The sequence below is a fragment of the Phodopus roborovskii genome, unplaced genomic scaffold, assembly GCF_943737965.1.
Source record: "Phodopus roborovskii unplaced genomic scaffold, PHOROB, whole genome shotgun sequence".
In the NCBI taxonomy this organism is placed as follows: domain Eukaryota; kingdom Metazoa; phylum Chordata; class Mammalia; order Rodentia; family Cricetidae; genus Phodopus; species Phodopus roborovskii.
The window spans coordinates 16,909,772-16,930,179 of record NW_026126408.1 but is presented as its reverse complement, the minus strand read 5'-3'; the positions used below and the strand labels follow the sequence as shown (position 1 = coordinate 16,930,179).

The following is a 20,408-nucleotide window of genomic DNA, read 5'->3' as shown; positions in this document are numbered from 1 at the left end:
CAACAAATACTGCGATGCAGAGAGCTATAGACAAAACTGAGATACAAAGACATTGCCTCAAAAAAAAACAGAGGACCAAGGCTAAAGAGTTGGCTCAGTGGTTAAAAGAACACTTTACCAAAGGACCCAAATTCATTTAGAAGCATTCATGTGAGGCAGCTCATTAACTACCTCCAGTAGCAAGGCGTCTGATCTCCTCTTTTGGCATCTATGGTCATGCACATACATGTGGCATATACTTAAACAGATACACACATAGGAATAAGTAAAACTATGCTCTTGTTTTCTTTCTTTAAAAAGTTATTTGCCATGAAATATGAAGAGAAGATAACTGTCTCACAAAAGAGAGGTGAAACTTAGGGCAATGATTTCACCTTAGCACTCTGACCTGCCTTGAGATTTGTTCATAACAGCAAAGCCCTTGACCATCAACATGAGATTCTGTCATGTATCAATTACCTGAACATTTCTGGACCCCAACCTAGATCTATGAGTGAGGTCCTAGAATCTTCACTGTGAAACAAAATCTCCTTATTTCATATATTTGTACTGCTACCTACTCTCCTCTCACACAGAGAAGTAAATATATCAGAAAATTCTATCCCCTCTATCTTTAAATTATAATCAGACTCCAACTACCCTTTTCACTACCTCCATCATTATTACTACCTTCTAAGGTAACGTCTGCAGTTAAGCAACCAAACTAAAACATTTGCTTCTACAAAAACCCTACCATCACCACAATAGAAAACTCAGAGAAATCCTGAACTACAAATTGTTGTCAAAGCTTTCCTGTATTCAAAAGCCTCTAACCTCCTCATCTCCTACAATTCAGAAGCTGGACCTTACTTCCTACCACTCTACTATATTCTCTACCCTCCAACAACAATGGTTTTCTTACTCTAAAAGTCATAAGATACACTATATATGCTATGTCAGGGCTTTATACATGTATTGCCCATGAGTCAGATCTCTGTACAGGGTTTTCTAAGGATGCTTTCTCTTGTCCTTGTGCTTGAATTCACTCATGTCTTTCCCCCGCCCCCACCCCTACGTTAGTCTAATCACAGCCATCTTTGAATTATGACTATAGCATAGGATATATCTGTTCACTGTCTGCTATTCACTAAAATATGATTTTCACAAGAATCATATTACTAGTGTCTGCAACAGTATCTGTTTTTCGCACAAGTATTTAAATATTCACTAAAGAAATCTGCAGACTGAGTAATCAAATAAATAGTAGGTACCCTCATATTACTATACAACATGAAACAGTACAGAAATATTCAAAATCAAATGACAGGCTCAAGGGAGAAAAGTTATTAATACTAAAATATCAAGAAAAATAGTAGCATAGTTGGGAACTCCATGTTACTTCTAACAAATTCTAAGGTGAAGCTTCTTGGAGAAGTCCAGTACCTGTCAGTCTGCAGTTTCCAAGTCCGGGTGTGCTGAGCAGCATCTCCATGGTGCTGCTGGTGCAAGTGCTGAGGATGCCTTCTTTGCTGCTGTTCTTGCTGAACTTCTACCCAACATGGAGGAACAGTGGCTGAAAATCGTGGAGTCAGTGTCTCAAATCGAGTTAGCTCTACTAAGGACGTCAAGATTTCAAGTGTGAATGGCTGGTCCACCAATAAATCAACTCCTTAACAGTAGGGAACAAGTATTTGAAACAAATTTTAAAAGAAAAAGAAAAGATATTATTTTAAGTCATTTTTTTGTCTATTCAAAATATAACATGCCAAATGTATGAAAGCTAATAACGCATGCTTCTAACTCCCAAATTCTGGGGTTAAATATACATGTACCACCAAGCTTGCCTTAAACTTCTTTTAAACATTAGGTTCAGAAGATAACTGTGGTGTATGCTAACAGTTATAGAAGCACAGAAGGACTAACTGCATATGTAAAGGGAGCAGTAAAAGGCTTACTACAGGGAAGGGGACACAGCTCAGTGAGAGAGGACTTCTTTGCCATACATAAAGCACTGGTTTTGATCCACAGCAGTGGGAGTAGAAAAATACACCACAGACTGGACAAAGTGTGACAGAAAAAGGGAAAGATACCTTAATGCAACAGGTCAAGACCATGAAACTATTATATTCTTAAGAAATCACTGAGTCAAGGCTAGAGAAAGTTGAGTGGTGAAGAGCTTGCTGATCTCTAGCAGAGGATCCAGTTGGGAGTGACAACTGTCAGTAACTCCACTTACAGGATGGAATGCCCTCTTCTGGACTCCACAGCACCATGTGGTGCTGGCATACAAACATGTAATACACCCACACACATAAATTTTTTTAAAATATTTTTAAAAGAAATCACGAAGTTTACTTGGGCATGGTGGCACACACCTGTTATCCCAGTACCCAGAAGGCAGGGACACGAGAATATCTGGATTTGAGGCCAGCCTGGTCTACACACTAAATTCCATGCTAGCCAGGGCTACATTGTAAAACCTTTGGTTTTTTTGATTGTTTGCTTGCTTTGTTTTTTTAAAGAAACAACAAAACTTCCTTTTTTTAAATCATGAATTTACTGTATCTGGAGGTTAAAAAGAAGCCTACAATTATTTCATAGATGTCAACAAGGCCAAGAATAGATTTTAAGCTTGGATTAGCATACTATTGCTACTTCTTTTGTAAAATCAACTTCATACAGTACAGAGTATGGATAGGAACAAAAGGCAAAAGTAACCGGCTGGACACTAAAGAGCACCAAGTCAGCCCTTTGTCAGGAGAAGTTGGTAAAGTCTGAATTCAGCCTATAAATAATAACAGATCTGGAATTAGGGTGGGTATAGACAGTATAAACAGCAAAATCAAACACACACATTGCCATCTAGGGGTTTAAAATGGGTCAATGACAATGTTAAGTAAGACTTAATGCAGTAAGACTGTCTCTTAGCTATTCAATTACATGTAAAATTAAGACCATTACCCACTTCACTGATTCTACACTTACTTAATGTCCCTCCTTATTTTAATTTTGATATCTTTTTAAATTATGTGTATGTATGCATGTCTTTATGTGAGCATGTACCAGAGGCATCAGAGCTACTGGAAGTGGAATTACAGACTGCTGTAAGCTGTTGACACTGGTGCTGGCAACTGAACTCCAGTCCTCTGGAAGAGTAGCAAGTGCTCCCAAGTGCTGAACCTTCTCTTCAGCTCCAATGCCCACCTCTTTCACACTGTATTCCTTAATTACACTAAGAGCTACATTTTGAGAGAAAAGGGCAAGCAATATGGCTCTGGGAGTAAAGTTCCTACTGCCAAACCTAACAATCTGGGTTGAGTTCCCCGGAGAACCCACTCCAACTTGTCCTCTGACTTACACACAAGTGCTGTGGTATGCGTGCATGCATGCATGCACACATGCGCATGCACGCGCGCACACACACACACACACACACACACTAAAATAAAATAATTAAACATGTGATTTTCAAAAACAAGAGAAATACTGTTTTTACTTCTTAGGCAGACATCACTAATACTGATAAGCCTATAAAAATGATTCTTTCATGACAGGGTTTTTCTGTGGCTTTGGGGGCTGTCCTGGAACTAGCTCTTTGTAGACCAGGCTGGTCTCGAACTCACAAAGATCTGCTTACCTCTGCTTCCCAAGTACTGGAACTAAAGGCATGCACTGCCACCACCCAGCTGAAAATGATTCCTTTTTTACGAAGTTTGTAATATTTCAACCACCAGAAAGGTAACAATAAATAATGTATGGATATATATGTGTGTGTGTGTGTGTGTGTGTGTGTGTGTGTGTGTGTGTGTGTGTGTGTGTGTATTTTAAAGAAGCCTGGTCAAAGAATGTCTTTCTAACAGTGCAATCAAGACTTCATTATTTTAAATAAATAAATACTATCAGAAGGGTATTCTTAATTATTTCAAAATGTAATGTCTTACCTGAAATACCAGGACTTGAAGGATTTGATAAAGGTCTGGAACCTTCTAAAGATGGTTCTGTTCCTTTAGAAAGAGATCCATCGACTAGAATATCAGCTTCATCAATATCGTCACAGGTTCCTCCAATTTGGAGAAAATGAAGCTCACCACCTACAGTATAATAATAAAATTTCATCAACAAATACATAGAAAATAGTTTAAGACTTAAATGCAGTATTAATTTTAAAATTATAATTTATTTTAATACTACTTAACACAAAGAACACTATCTGTGTCAAATAATTTGGATATTTAGTTGCAATGACAAACAATTTAGTTAAGAAAATAACAGAGATATTTATCTCAGGATACAGAAATAATCCATTAGTTAAAAGCATTTCTTCACCAACAGACCTGGGTTCAATTTCCACCACCTTCATAGCAGTTCACAAGCATTTGTAACTCCTGTTCCAGGGGATCTTACACTTTTGTCTGACCTCCAAGGGCATAAATACATGCACAGATATACATGTAAGCAAAACACTCATACATATTTTTAAAGGTATTTATTCTCATACCCATTACATAACATGATACTTTCATATCTTTAATTAATCTAAACTTTACCAAAACCTTTTAAACAGGGTCTATTCCCATTATCATCTTACACATGAGGACTCTAATACACTAGCTATAGATATTGAGATCCACAGCCCAATCTATGGATTCTAGAAGAAATAAAAAATGAACAAACATTAACTTTTGATTCACTTACAATGAAATAAAAATGAACAAATATTCTTAACTTCATCTAATTGACTCACAATGAAACTTTTTAAAAGAAAATCAAATTTCTAGTTTTCATATCTGTCACATAAAAGAAATATGAGACTAAAAAAGCCTAATGATTACAAATGTTACATTGTAACATGAGTTTCTATAGTTACCCTTCCAAAAGAAAAGCTATTGTATTATAGTCTATATGTATTTAAAGCCATATAGCTTTTCTGTCACATATATAAACATATGACTAAAAAGCTATAAAACCTACAGTCAGAGTGAGATAAGTCATGAAAACCTGCCAATTCAATGCCACTTCATAAGGGAACTTGACCTACAGCACTTTGAGAGTTAAAAAGTGTTAGTTTCAAGTGGGAAGCCAACATCTTCTACATAAGGTTATATTCCTGTATGACTAAAGCAAAACCCTGAAAAACCAAAATGTCTAACAGAATTAACAAGTAGCAAGAAAACAGCAGGGACTGGATACACTCTCCCCACACAGCCCACTCAGATGCTTCACATATAGTCAGCAACCACCAGAGGCCCAAGTCAGTCAGCCTAAGCGTCCCCTTCAAGAGACTTGAGGAATCCCATAAGAAAATGAAGTCAGAGAAATACAGATATGACCACATAAAGTTGTCAGACACAGCAACCCGGCTGAATACGAAGGTATACTGACACAGAAACAGTAGGTAAGACAAGCCTTCCTCCAACCCATCCTCATGCAAACAAAGCAACCCTAATTAAAGTCAGGAAGCAGGGTATGTGTATGTGTGTGTGACCTGACAGGAGAAAGGGTGCATGCATTCGTGCAGGCCTGAGTGCATGTCTGTGTGACCTGTTGGGAAAAAAAAGGAGTACAAAGAGAAGAAGATAAGATAGGATAATACGGGAGGCTGTGATTATAACCAAAATACATTGCACACATGTATAAAAATTAAATTAACATAAACAAACAAGCCTTAAGAACAAAAACCAAGGGGAAAATGAAGATAGCCATCTGTAACACTGCAAAGAAAACAAACTTCAGAGTGAGTTGAGTTACAAACACACTGGGCAGAACAGAATCAGACTGAGCTTCTGTAATACTAAATGCCCAGCCATGAATTACGATGGACCAAGAAAGACTACCCCACACTTTTTTTTTTCTTCCTTTCTTCCTTCCTTCCTTTCTTTCTTGTTTTCTTTCTTTTTGAGACAGAGTTTCTCTGTGTAGCTGTAGCTGTCCTGGAACTTACTCTACAGACCAGGCTGGGCTAAAACTAAAACTTCCAGAGATCCATCTGTCTCTGCCTACCCAGTGTGGGACTACAGGCATGCACTAACATCACCCAGCTAAAATTAAATCATGATAGCATAGATGAAACAGAAGAATTACTGAGTTCAAAGACAGGCTACTTAGAAAAGACAATTTACAAGGAAAAGGAACAGAGATGGCAGGAATTTTGATAGTATACAAGGATTTAACTATTTGAGGCATAGGAGTTCAAGAAAGACTTGAGAATGTGAAAAGGGTAGGAAGTTTACTTTAAAAATAGTAATAGAAAAATTCCCAAAGTTAAATACAAATATCCAAGTACAAAAAGGTCAAAGATCACTAATCAAATTTAACCAACTCTACCCCAAGACATTATATATAATCAATCTTTCACAGGGGAAAGAGGAAAGATTCTCATGACTATAAGAGAAAAGGAAAAGAAATACATATGTTCCCTCAATTTACAGTTTACTTAACTGCTGATTACTCAACAGTAAATTATAGGGATTTTTGTTTTGTTTTCAAACAGAATCTCACTATGTAGCCCTAGAATGCCACTATGTAGACCAGAGTGGCCTCAAACTCTACCTGCCTCGTTCAACTGAATGCTGGAATTAAAGGTATGTACCAACACACTCAATAATAATAACAACAGAACTTTATGAACAGAAACTTCATGAAGATTAAAAAAACAGACTTCAAAGATCTGAAATGAGAAACAAATCTCAATGGTGTATCTAAAAAAACCTAAGTTTTAGAATAAAGGAGAAATACTTTGCCATCCAAACAAAAGCTGAAGGAATATTATGTTTAGTGGATAAGTTTTATTGTTTGGTGAAGGTGGTTCTGTTGTATGCTTTGTCACATAGCAGCCTCGGCTGGCCTTAAACTCATGATATAGACAAAGGTAGATCCTCCTAACTCACTAAAGTTAAAGGAACCAGCCACCACAGCTTCCACTTCAAACACATTCTACCACAAAAGCTAAAGGAAGGGCTCTGAAATGTGAGAAAGATAATTAAGTAAAAAAAACAAAAAGGCAGTATTTATAAAAATTCAAGCCAATGAAAAAATGTAAACCAAGATAGTTTATGAAAATGCAAACAGAAATGGAATGTAAATGCAGTGCTTTTCCAAACAGATTTCACTGTTCTTTTATTCTGTTCTTATCTTTTTTTTTTTTTTTTAATTACATTTATTTGTTGTCTATATGTGTGGCTGTTCATATGGAAGTCAGAGGACAACTCTCAGGAACTGTTTTTCTGCTTCTACCATGTAGGTTACAAGGATCAAATTCAACTCACCGAGCTTGGCTGGCAATTGTCTTTGCCCACTGAGCCATCTCAATGGCTCCTGTTCTTAGTCATACAATCCTGTGAACTTGCTAAATTTCAAGACAACTTATTATAATCAAAATGGTAGTAAAGAAAGCTGTTAAATAATGTAAAGTGCTCAATTCAGCAAAGGAAGGGGAAATTCAATAGCAACAAATAAAACATAATCCATACAACTACAACCAACTGATTTTCAAAAACATGCAAAATACATATAGTTTGGGGAAAAGTAGATGTCCAAATGCAGGAGTATAAAATGAGACCACCACCTCCTACCAACTTTGAGTATCAGCTCAAAGAGTATTAGACTTAAATGTAAGATCTGAAACTTTTCTAGACATAATAATGCATGCCTTTAATCCTACCATATCAGAGGCTAAGAAAGGAGGAAGGTCTGTTTGAGCCTAGCCTGGACTACATAGTACATTCCAGGTCTGTCTGGGCTACAGAATAAGATCTTGTCTCCAAAAAAAAAAGGAAAAAAGGAAAAAAGGAAAAAAGGAAAGAAACCAAAAGTATGAAGTAGTACTACAACAAAAGAGAACTGTTTCAGAACACTAAAATGGGCAGAGATTTAACTTTGAGACCAGACTCCAAAAGCAAAAGAAATGAATGGGAAATAAACAAATAGGATTACATAAAACTAAAAAGCTACTATGTAACAGCAAGGAACAGCCAAGCGTGGTGATGTACATCTTTAATCCCAAAGGCAGGTAGATCTCTTTGAGTGCAAGGCCAGCCTGGTCTACGTCCCAAATTCTAGGAGAGCCAAAACTACATAATAGAAAAGACTATCTAGCTGGAATAATGGCTCAGTGGTTAAGAGCACTGACTGCTCTTCCAGAGGACAAGGGTTCAATTCCCAGCATCCACATGGCAGCTCACAACTACCTGTAACTCCAAGATGACATCCTGACATCCTCGCACTCTTGACATCCTCACACAGGCTACATATAGGCAAACCACCAACACACATAAAATAAAAAAATTATAAAAAAAAATAGTAATAGAAAAGACAACCACAAAAACTTAAAGCATTAAAATACATCCAAAAGAGTGAAGACCCAGCAAACAGAATCAGTGATAGTATGTGGAATGCATACATACAAGACAGTAATATCAAAAATATATAAGGAATTCCAAACACTCAACAGAGAAAAACGAGACAGCCCTTAAACTCATGAGAGAAGAGGGGAAAAAAAAAAAAATCTGGCACATGTACATAATGTAGCACTACTCAGCCATTAAAAAAAGAAGAAGAATGAAATCCTGTCATTTAAAATGGCATGGGGGACTGACGAGATGAATCAGTGGTTAAGAGCACTGATTGTTCTTCCACAGGAACAATGTTCAATTCCCAGCACCCATACGGTGGCTCACAATTGTGACTACAGTTCCAGGGAAACTGCTTACACAGGCATACACACAGGTAAAACACCAATGCACATAAAAATAAGTAAATTTTAGCCGAGCAAGGGTGGTGCAAGCCTTAAGACTAGCAGAGGCAGGTGGATCTCTGTGAGTTTGAGACCAACCTGGTCTACAAAATGAGTTCCAGGACAAGCCAAAGCTGTTACACAGAGAAACTCTATCTCTAAATAAGTAAATAATAATAATAATAATAATAATAATAATAATAATGAAATGAAATGGACAGAACCAGAGATCATCATGTAAAGCAAAATAAATCAGGAAAGTACCTCAATGAAGTGACTCAGGAAATCTAAAAAAAGCTGATCTCAAGTAAGTTCACAGAGGCCAGGGGCCAGAAAGATTGTGGAACAGTTGATCAATGCACACTAATAGAGCAGCAAACAGCTTTGGGGTAACTACTACACACTACGCTGTACACATCAACATACTTGAATATGTCAAAGAGCCAGAAGAAAGGACTTCAAAGGTTTCACCACAAAGAAATGATAAATGAAGGTAATTATGTTTAACATGATCTAAACATTACTTGGTATTATATAGATTTACTAAATATTAAGTAATAATTCAATGACAATGTATAATTTCTAGATTTTGTTTATGTTGCAATCATTTTATTATAAAAACTTTTAGAAGCCAGATGTGCTGTCATATGCCCTTAATAATCCCAGCAACAGGGAGGCAAAGACAAGCGGATGTCTGTGTGTTCAAGGCCAGCCTGGTCTACAAAGCTACACAGAGAAACCCTGTCTTGAAAAACAAAACAAAAAGATGATGGGGGATGTCCTTCTGTATGTTTCTCTTATTGGTTTATGAAGAAAACATTATTTGGCCAATAGAGGCAGGAAAATAGGCAGGGCTAGGAGGAGGAGAAGAATTCTGGGAAAGATAGACAAAGACCACAAAGAGATACCATGTAACCACCAAAGGAGAAAAGGATCCAGACATTCTCCTATAAGCCAAGACCACATGGAAATACATAGAATTACAGAAACAGGTTAATAATTAAGACAGAGCTAATCAGTAAGAAGCCCTAGCCATTGGCCAACAGTTTCATAATTAATATAGCATCTCTGTGTGTTCATCTGGGGCTGACAACGAGGCACCTAACAGGACAAGAAAAACTCCAATAACAAAAAGAGATGCCTAAAAGATCAAAAAGCATATATGTCAATCTGTGAGGGCATTTGCACATAGGGGTAGGGATAAGGACTGTGCTCAATGTAGGGATCCCTTTGGAATAAAAGAAACACAAGCTATAATTATTCTCTCCTTACACCCCCTACTCACCCTCCATCCCCCTACTCCCCACCCCCACCCCCAGCCACACACACACACACACACACACACACACACCCTTGCTTTCTAGCTTCCATGACACACACGTTTCCCTGCTCAGTCACACTTTCCTGATTGTGACATACTAAAAACAGGATCCACAAATGCAGGCAATACAGAGTCAATATTCACAAAAATACCAGGATGCTGCTTGTTTCTTCAAGTTAAACAAAGACCTTTCTTGCTATACAATCCAAGCTGGCCTTGAACTCATGACTACAGTTTCATGGTCCCAAGAAAACCTCTATATTCAGCTGAAAAGATACGTTATGATGACTTACTAAGCTACTTACTAATAGATCCCTAGGGAAGTTTTAAATTAAAAAAAAAAAAAAAAAATCAAGGTCAATAAAAACAGTAGGAAAACGGACGACTACATTATTTAAAAGTAAAAACAATCATCTGCACATGGATCTACAACTCATACTAGGTATGTACATACACACATGCCACAGATGGACCTTGAGAAAAGTCAAGCCAATAGCTCACCTTTGGTGCATGCACAAAGCCTGTCTGTGCCTGAGCAGTAGATGACAGAAACAAATGTATCCTGTTCTTCAGTGCCCTCCTTTTTGGGAGGCTCCACTTTGGCCAAAATTTCGAAGTTTGTAAGGTCTAATACTTTTACATATCCTCCCTGAGTGGTTATCACCAGGTGTCCAAGAGTAGAAATATCAGACTTCTTTTCTCTTTCAATCCCATTCTTTGAGGTTGACTGCACTTCCTCTGCAGGCTCTTCACAGTCATCCTCTCGATTATCCAGTATATCTGGTGGAAGCAAAATGAGCGAGGTAATTGTGTCCTGGGGATCTTTGATATGTTGGATTTTTATTGGCTCCTCTTCTAAAGTCACTATTCGAGTGGTGTAATTCATTTTGTAAAGAACTAAATATCCACCACTAACATTCCTCTGCTCCGGATGAATAATCAAAGGAGACGGTACATCTGCTGGTGACTCATGTTGGATCACACTAATATTCGCACCATTCACTACAGCAAGGTTGGATTCCAGCTCACCTTTCCGTCTATTACATAGTGCAGAGTTTAATTTATTTAAATTATTCAAGGCCTCAACTTGATTTATTGCACTCAATGATTCAACAGAACATGTCCGCAGTCCTACCAACAAATGAATTCCATCAGCACAAGGAGTTATGGAGTCTATACATAGAGTCTCCTCCTCTGCAAACTTTGGTAGCCTCAAGCACTGAACCAAAGTCCCAGGCTTGGGGAGCACAGAGTTCCACTTCTCGGAATCTGGAGAGGTGAGGCTGGCTGCTGCATCTGCAAACTGCTGAATGTAAGTCACAGGAGGATCCTGCAACAACAACTGTTCCTGGTTATCCAGCTCCATTTCAATAATCTGCGGAACTGTAAAACCGTCATCGTGCAAACTTTTACTCATAATATTGTTCATCTGTGAAAAGATCTTTCCTGCTTTCTCATCAGATTCTTTGATACTATAAAGAAGTAAAACAGGTAAAGTCCTCCTTACCAGAGGAGAATTCAGTTCTGAATTTGTGCAGGATTCATTGTCAGTTGACCCTTGTTCTGATATACTTTCGCCCTGAGTTCTGTTTAAACCATCCAGTGACCTGTGGGAATTACTACTAATGGGTGAGGTAGCAGGAGATTTATATGTTAATAAACCTCCAGCCAATAAACATGGAAAGGGAATGTTGTGTTGTTCCTGGTGCTTCTCCTTTGTCTTTTCACTCTTAGAGTTTGTTAAGCAAGGATTTGCCCCAAGTTCTTCAAGATCCTTAACAGTATCCTCAAGCACATTTGCCACAATCTCCCACTGCAGTTTTTCTGGCTGTTGGAGAATGCTGAGTGCTGTTATATCAAGGCTGACTTCCATGGCTTCCTTTTGTGATGTTTGCCCTTTGGAAAAAAAATACAATAAAATAACACAACACATTAGATATAGCAGCCCTGGTAATGTAAACTGAAATCAGTAATTCCATGAGGTTTTTCCTAATTCATCTTGTCTATGAATTATATTAAATATAAGAATTCAAAGTATTGCTTGGAGGTGATTGCACACACCTTTAATCCCAGCACTCGGGAGGCACAGGCAGGCAAATATCTGTGAGTTTGAGACCAGCCTGGTCTACAGAACTAGTTCCAGGACAGCTTCCAAAGCCACAGAGAAACTCTATCTCGAAAAACCAAAAATATTAAATAATAATAATAATAATAAATAAACAAAATTAGAAAAAAGAAAGAATTCAAAGTATTTCATGGCCACACAAGATAGATCAGTAGATAAAGGCTCTTGCCCAGACTCTGCTCCATCACTGGGAGCCACATGGCAGAAGAAAACTCCTATAGGCTGTCCATCTGACCTAGACGTGTGCATGTGTCCATATATACAAGCATACACAAAATTTAAGTGATATTTTTTAATTTCAAGTATTTTAAAACAAATTTACTCAAATCTCAAACAATCCTACGTAAGAAAATAAAAAAAAAAAAAACTACCCAAGAAATTCAAAATTATTTTCAACTTAAATACATTCTCTTGAGAACTAAAGAAAATTGATCTTTAAGGAATGGGAAAGTAAAAGAAAATTGGTATATTATTTAGTCATTACTTCACCCAATATTACTTGTACATTGTACTTATATGCACTCTCTCTCACCTCAATCCCTTTCTAATATTGTAAGATTCAAAACATCATTTCTTCTCCCTTGTTCCACAATGCTGACCAACACACACACCTACCTGACACAATAGTCAATCCTCCACTCAGGTAATCTAACAATGAACTGAAAACTCAACCAATCTTGGTTTTGGGTCTTCTCTTTCTTCCTTCTTTCATATTTATTTATTTATTTATTTATTTATTTATTTGTTTGTTTGTTTTTTATTTCTCAATAGTTAGAATCAGTAACAATAATGTAATGCAATGCAATGATATGCAAAAATAAGGAAAAATTAGAACTGCTTTTATAATTAGTTAGGAAGATAAGAGTCAAGGAATATTAAATGAAGTGTCTACATGAAAACTGAAAACACAAATAAGTAATTAGTAAGGGAGCAGTAGAACTCTACACCACTAGAGTTTCTTCAACATTCACTCCCATTATCTGAGATGCCTCAACTTCATACATTACTACTAACCTCTACATCTAAAATCTTTTCTAACTGAAGCAGAAGAACCAGACTGTTCATTCATTCTATACTCTGTGGCTAGAATAACAAACAGCCACTTCACTACATGGCACTGTCTATATCTACTTTCTCAGATTGGAAACTCAGTCAGAGTAAAAGGTATTTTTATAGCTTTCACTATATATACTATAGTATCCTAGAAATACTTACATATTTGTTGAACTAAACTAAAAAAATTAAATGACCTTTTAAAACTATGACAAAAAATTGTTCAAAAAGAATAGTTTTAATCTATTTATATATTAAGTGAAATAAATCCACAAAGCACACAAAGTTAAGACAATATTTAAAGTAAATGGCATTCATAATGAAACTATGATGGACTAGGTTGGGTGGCTCACTGCTGTAATCCCAACATTCAAGAGATAAGTTGGAAGGATTACTCTGAGGTAAGTCCAGTCTGGAGTATATAGTGAGTTCCAAGACAAGCTAGGATACAGTGTAAGAACCTACTCAAAGAAAGCAAAGAATGGGGTAGAGAGATGGTTCAGTGGTGAAGCTTGCCTGTTCTTTCAGAGGTCATGAGTTCAATCCCCAATAACCACATGATGACCCAATCATCTGTAATGAGATCTGGTGCTCTCTTCTAGCAATGGAAACAGAATACTGTATACATAATAAATCTTAAAAAAGAAAAAAAAACATACAATAGAAGTATAGCAAGTGGCCCTATTTTTCTACTTCCTCTTATAACCATTCAATGCACACTTGAGAAACAGGCAGAATAATTCAGTAAAATCTGAAATCTGTAACTATTCCTTCTTCTTCAATTTATGTCTGCAATACCCTAGAATAACACGGCCTCATGAATGTCAGACAACCACTCGGCCACTGAACCACAGCCAGGCCCTTAACACAAAGTTTCTACTAGAGATCAACTAGACCACATCATAAATGTTTGTGCAACATGTCTGCAATGCAATACATCCCAATCACTTTGAGTAACCCTACTTACTTTCTTAAGCAGTGCCAAGCCACGGTTTCCAACAGTCATACTTCCTGAGCTAAAGCAATTGGATTTTGTCTTGGCTTTTTCTTAAAGCCAAAATTCATTTGTACTCAATACTCATGCCAAACCGTCTTTCCACTCTTCATGAGAAGTCACTTTTTTTATTTTTTTTAATTCAAATATATGGTTCAAACACAAGATTTTTTTCTTTGAAATTAACTAGGAACTTTCAAAACTTATAATTTTCAACAAAAAAAAAAAACAGATGCCTCTTATTGTATACCCATAATTTTGTGGTTAATGTATTGTACAATTCTTTGAACTATGTCATTCAAATTAATACAAATCACTTAAGAGTTGTAAAGTTCTGAAATGGCACCTAAAAATCTCAAAATGCTTCAGGATAAGACTATGTCTCTCATTAACTATCAAGTTTAGATACACTTACTTCATAATCCTCCAAAAAGTTATTTATATAAAAACATAAAGGTGCTTGGTGGTGTGACCCACACCTTTAATTCCAAAGGCAGAGACAGGAGGATCTCAGAGGCCAGCCAGCTAAAGCTACATAGGGAAACCCTGACTCAAAAATCCAAAGCTGGGGTGTAGAGGAGAGCAGTATAGGTTAGAACCTATATATTTAAAATTAATCTCACAGAAATGAAAGAATGGCCTACTTGCAAACCCTCAAATGAAGAAGTTAACTAGGGCTGGGGAAAGTAGCCGCCTTGTAAAACAGCATGAGGGACTTGAATTCAATCTCTAGAACCATTGTAAAATAAGTGAGGCATGCAATGGAATCAGCACTGGGAAGGCCAAGACAAGCAGGTCCCTGGGGCTCACTGGCCAAACAGTCTAGCCTAGAACTGATAAACTCTAAGCCAATGAGAGATTTTTCTCTCAAAAAGGAAAACACTAGAGAGGTTTGGCCTCTATACACACGATCTCACACTGATGTACACCACATATATTAAATACAAATAAAGGAATATAAAATTTTTAAACTGGGAGGATTTTATCCCTTACTACCATGACCTTTTGATTCTATTCAAACACACTTCCACATAAAATATATCACATGAGCCAGGCATTGGTGGCGCATACCTTTAGTTCCAGCGCATGGAAAGCAGAGGCAGGCGGATGGATCTCTGTGAGTTTGAGGCCAGCCTGGTCTACAGAGCTAGTTCCAGAACAGGATCCAAAACAATACAGAGAAACCCAGTCTTGAAAATCAAACAACAAACAAACAAACAAACAAACAAACAAACAAAAAAACAAACCACATATACCAACAAGAATATACCATAAGGACCCTGGGTAACACCACATACCTTTAATCGGAACACTCAGGAGGCAGAAGCCCTGAACTCTTGAGTTCAAGGCTAGATTAATCTAAAAAGCAAGTTTCAAACCAGCCAAACCTACATAATAAGATCCTGTCTCAAAAGAAAGTGAATTTATAAAAAATTTCTGGATATTAGAAACTGAATTACATCATAAGGCAATGTTGAAAATGAATAAGCACACAGATAAAAGCATAATGGTAGGAGAGAAACAAGAATATATATAGTTCAAATGCAAGTATTATTTGACGGGTAAAACAGGGTCTTGCTATATATAGCCCAACTAGGCTAAAACTTGTAGCAATCCTACTAATTACAGCCATCATGACAGTTTGTGACAAGTGCCAGCATGCCCAGAAAATAAAAATACTATTAATCCCAAAAATAATATAGTAAGTTCCTTAGACCAAAAGAAAAGAACAAAGTTATGGCATAAACCAAAGTATTTAAGAAGAGGAAAGGAGACATGGAGGAACATTTATTACAAACACTTCACAAACAAAAAACTGAAACCCACAGAGTTAATAGACCTAAACAAAGTTCAAGGTTTCAGAAGGTCTCTGGTGCACAGCCAATTTTTCTATGTAAGATTAAGAGAATGTAGTATCATGCTGCTTCTGTCTTTGTAAAAGAATAGCAAAGGAGGAAAATATCATTGCTTACATTAGGCTAAACTGTATGCATTATGTTTATGTGTCCACACACAACATGAAGCATGTGTGGAGCTCCCAGGACAACTCAGGTAAGGTTATCGGGGTTAGCAGTAAGTACCAACCACCTGCTGAACCATCTTTCCAGCTTGGTCTAAAACTTTTTTTTTTTTTTTTTTAAACTTTGCCTGCATGTATGCCTGTGTGAGAATATTGCATCTCCCAGAAGTGGTGTGAGCTGCCATGTGGGTGGTGGGAATTGAACCTAGGTCCTCTGGACAATCAGCCAGTGCTTTTAACCACTGAGCCATCTCTCCATTCCCCTAATTTAAACTTTCTAAATGAATTCAATTCTTTACTTTTCTAGAATTATATATCTATCATTCAGGGTATTTTCGTGTCTTTTGGGGGTTCTTCCAGGTCTAATAACTTCAAAACTAAGGGTTAAGCCAAAATCAGTGCAGCCTTCCCTGCGGGAACTTCAAGAACATTTCACAGTTAATCAGAATTTAGAGAGCATTCACTATTCTATAATAATTATAGTTTCTAACTACTACACTACACAAACCTATGTTGCTTCTAAAGACATGAAATATGTTACATGTCCTTCACATGTTCATGACATGCCTTTAAGTTATAATCACAATAACCATCACTTTTAAAAGCTGGGCACTTCTCAGGTACTGTGCACAATTCTTTGTATGCAGTTATTCAATTCCTAGAATAACATGCTAAATATTATGATTTTACAGCTTAGGAGATCTAATTAGACTATAATTAGAAGTACATCGCATTTATACTCTAATGTAATAGGGCAGGGGCAGATGGCTCAATTGGTGTAAGGCTTGATGTACAATCTTGATCATTTAAGTTCAGACTACCAGCACCCATGTAAAAGCCAAGCACAGGAGTATCTATTTGTAACTCCAGCACTTGGGACACACAGACAGGTGGAACCCTGAAGCTTGCTGGCCAGCTAGCAGAGTCGAATGGACAAGCTCCCAGTTTAGTAAAAGAGTATTTAGGTGGCAGTGCACGCCCAGGCAGATCTCTGTGAATTCAAGGGCAGCCTGTTTTACAGAATAAGTTCCAGGACAGCCAGAGCTATACACAGAGAGTGTGAGTGGGGGGAGGGGGGGGGAGGGCAGGTTGCGGGGGGGGGGGGAAGGAAGGGGAGCCTGAAACTATTTTATAAACTAAGGTAGAAAATTAGCAGACACATTCAACACATCAACCTCCAGCTTCTTCAGGCACATGCATAAATGAGTAAACTCAAACATATATGCACCCACAAAGAAATAAAAAGCAATATAATAAAACTATTTTGAGATGCATACCTCCTCTATGAAATAATACTGAAAAACATAACACATGAAGTCATATGTTAACATATACCTATAATCAAACACTGAGGTTAAGGCAAGAAGACCATGGAGTTTACTATCAGAGTAAGTTCCAGGCAACATCTACTTGATTGTCTATGATTACAGTTTCAGCTTTTTTGAATATAATGAATACTTATTGAAATGTTATACTTATTTAACAGACTATATCATACACATAATATAAGCACAATTTTCATCTCCTGGCATATGTGGCAGATATTTAATATACCTAATACTTTATTCCCTTTGAATGAATTGGTTGTCATTTAAATTTTAGTGAACATAATATTCTTATACTAAATTCAAGATTTCTGAAAAACACAAAAAACTGAAAGTGTATGAGAAAAGATTTCCAGCTTCACTAGGAAACTAAGAATTAATTGATGTTAAGAGTTATTTTGAAATGTATAAATAAAAGGATATATAAAATATATTATCTAAGGTTTTCTTTACATACCTGTCACAGAATCTGATCTGGAATGCTCTTCGCTGTCTGAATCCTCCAGCAAATCATCGCTTAAAAGACAAATTAAGAACAATTTAAATTTAAAAAAAAAAAAAAAGATATTGTACCTCATGGGCTAGGTTAGGGATATACATCAGCTAAAGTGTAAGGAGCCTGGCTGTATAAGGCCTTGGGTTCAATCCCCAGAACCCAAAAAGAGAACATATATCACATAAGAAAGCAAGAAGACACAGCACAATTGTATGTGGCTTGTTTCTTGGGCTTTAGAAGGGGCAGTGCTGAGGATCAAACTTAAAGCCTTATGTGTTCTACTCAAGGGCTGTTAACTCTGAACTAGGAGATGGAGAGATGAGATGGCCCATGGGTTAAGAGTACTTGTTGCTGTTAAAAAGAATCCAGATTTACTTCCCAGCACCCACATACATAGTGGTTCATAGTTCTCTGAGGGTGCTGATCTCCCCCTCCCCTTCTAACCTCCATGGGCATCAGACATGCACATGGTACACACACACATATATACAGGAAAAACTATCAAATACCTAAAATTCAAAAAAAAAAACTGAACTAGAACTCCAGCCCTGAAAAGCAGTGTTAAAACCACTATTACATAGATCAAACACAAGTAATACATAAATTGCTAAAAAGAAATATGATGTAAGTTTCATACATAATAAACAATAATAAATCATTAAAAGAATATCTACAATGAAGCTCTCTGAAACATTTGTAGGTATGTGAAACTATGATTGGAGATAACTTAAAGCAATCGAAAGAGTGAAAGTGGCAGCTAGTCAACAACTATGTGTATGTTTATGCAATACATTACATATGTATTCACACCAACAGTCATACTGTTTTTAGCCTGTGCATTTTGTGTGTTCATTCTACAAAACATGCAGGATTAATTGTCACAATAAAAGATGGGAGTAAAACCAATGGTCTGTCCTTTGCCTTTCTCTCAGGTGGCCAAGAAATTGTCAGTTCCCATCTTTTCATCAAACTTTATTCATTTTCTCGATGTAATAGTCAAGCTTTGCACCCTACTGACCAACATAAAATGATCACCAGCATTTTTTTTTATCTTGAGACTCCCATTACAAAACTAAAAAGATGCATTTTGTAGAAAGAAAATGCAATTCTCCTTTTCTCAAATAATAAATTGTACTATAACCCACAGTGCTTGGACATTTACTAATGCTATCTTGCTTAGAAATGGTAATTTCCACTTAAAATTGCTAGCAAAATATCAAACGCACACCTGTCTTTTCAGATACCTGAGAAGCTGAGACAGAAGAACTTTGCCAACCCAAAGCCTTCAGGCCAGCCTGAGAATACATGTGGCCTTGGCTATAAACTACCCCAACCCCTCTTAGAAAAAAAAAGAAAAAGAAAAAGAAAATCCAAGACAATGTTTAAATCTTTAAGAGAATTTTTACCAATGCTGACAAACATTCTGTGCCTTAGGTTTTTAAAGTAGTATTAATAGACAAATGGAGTCAGTTCAATTCATATGACTAGTTTTTTTGTTATTGTTGCTGGCTTCCTGAAAGCTGGACAAGTACTCCACCACTGAGCAGTATCACCAGATCCCACTCCCGACTCACAATAGTTTAAAATAATAAAAACAGTGTAAGACAAGTTTAGGATTGCCTGTTAATTAGTTCCAGGAATTGAAATTCTAATCTTAAGAAGATACTAAAAACTAAACGCTAAGAGAAATATTGTACTTGGGAGATAGAATAAGCAAATTTAAAGAAAGAACACACCACTGGGTTTCAACTACCAAAGAACTTTAGTATGAACCAAGTTCTGCCCAGCTGTACTAATAAAAGATTAAAATACAGTATTTTTAAAGAAAACAATTCAGTGGTCTGGACATTACAGAGGTCTGAAAAGTCTTCAAAAACACAATAATCTATTCCTATAGTATTTTATGAGAAGAATTTTAAAACAGGGCTAGAAAGATGGCTCATAGATAAGAGCACTGGCAGCTCTTCCAGAGGTTCAATCCCCAGCAACCATATGATGATTCACAACTATCTATAATGAGATCTGGTGCCCTCTTCTAGCATGCAGGCAGAATACTGTGTACATAATAAATAAATCTTAAAAATAAAAATAGAATTCTAAAACATGTAAATTGATCCAATACATGCTTTAAATTGTAGAAAATAAGTCAGGTGTTGGTGGTACACACCTTTAATCCCAGCACTCAAGAGGCAGAGGCAGGCGGATCTGTGAGTTTCAGGACAGCCAAGGGTATTACACAGAGAAACCCTATCTCAGGAGGACCAAAAAAAAAAAAAAAGGGGGGGGGGGGGAGACAAGTACAACACCTAGAGAAACATGGCACTTTAAGTATGTTGTCAAATCCTCTTCACTGAATAAATTGAG

General features: G+C 36.8%; 1 protein-coding gene across 4 annotated transcripts in view; it reads right to left on the bottom strand.

The window, feature by feature from the left end:
- Birc6 (baculoviral IAP repeat containing 6) overlaps positions 1-20,408 on the bottom strand; it is a 165,297-nt gene that overhangs the window by 112,910 nt on the left and 31,979 nt on the right. For all 4 annotated transcript variants that reach the window (XM_051181863.1, XM_051181864.1, XM_051181865.1 and 1 more), the window contains exons 8-11: positions 18,006-18,064; positions 10,533-11,927; positions 3,921-4,070; positions 1,423-1,648 (exon numbers count right to left, since the gene is read on the bottom strand). In XM_051181863.1, the coding sequence (XP_051037820.1) occupies positions 1,423-1,648; positions 3,921-4,070; positions 10,533-11,927; positions 18,006-18,064 (1,830 nt within the window). The remainder of the gene's footprint in view (positions 1-1,422; positions 1,649-3,920; positions 4,071-10,532; positions 11,928-18,005; positions 18,065-20,408) is intronic.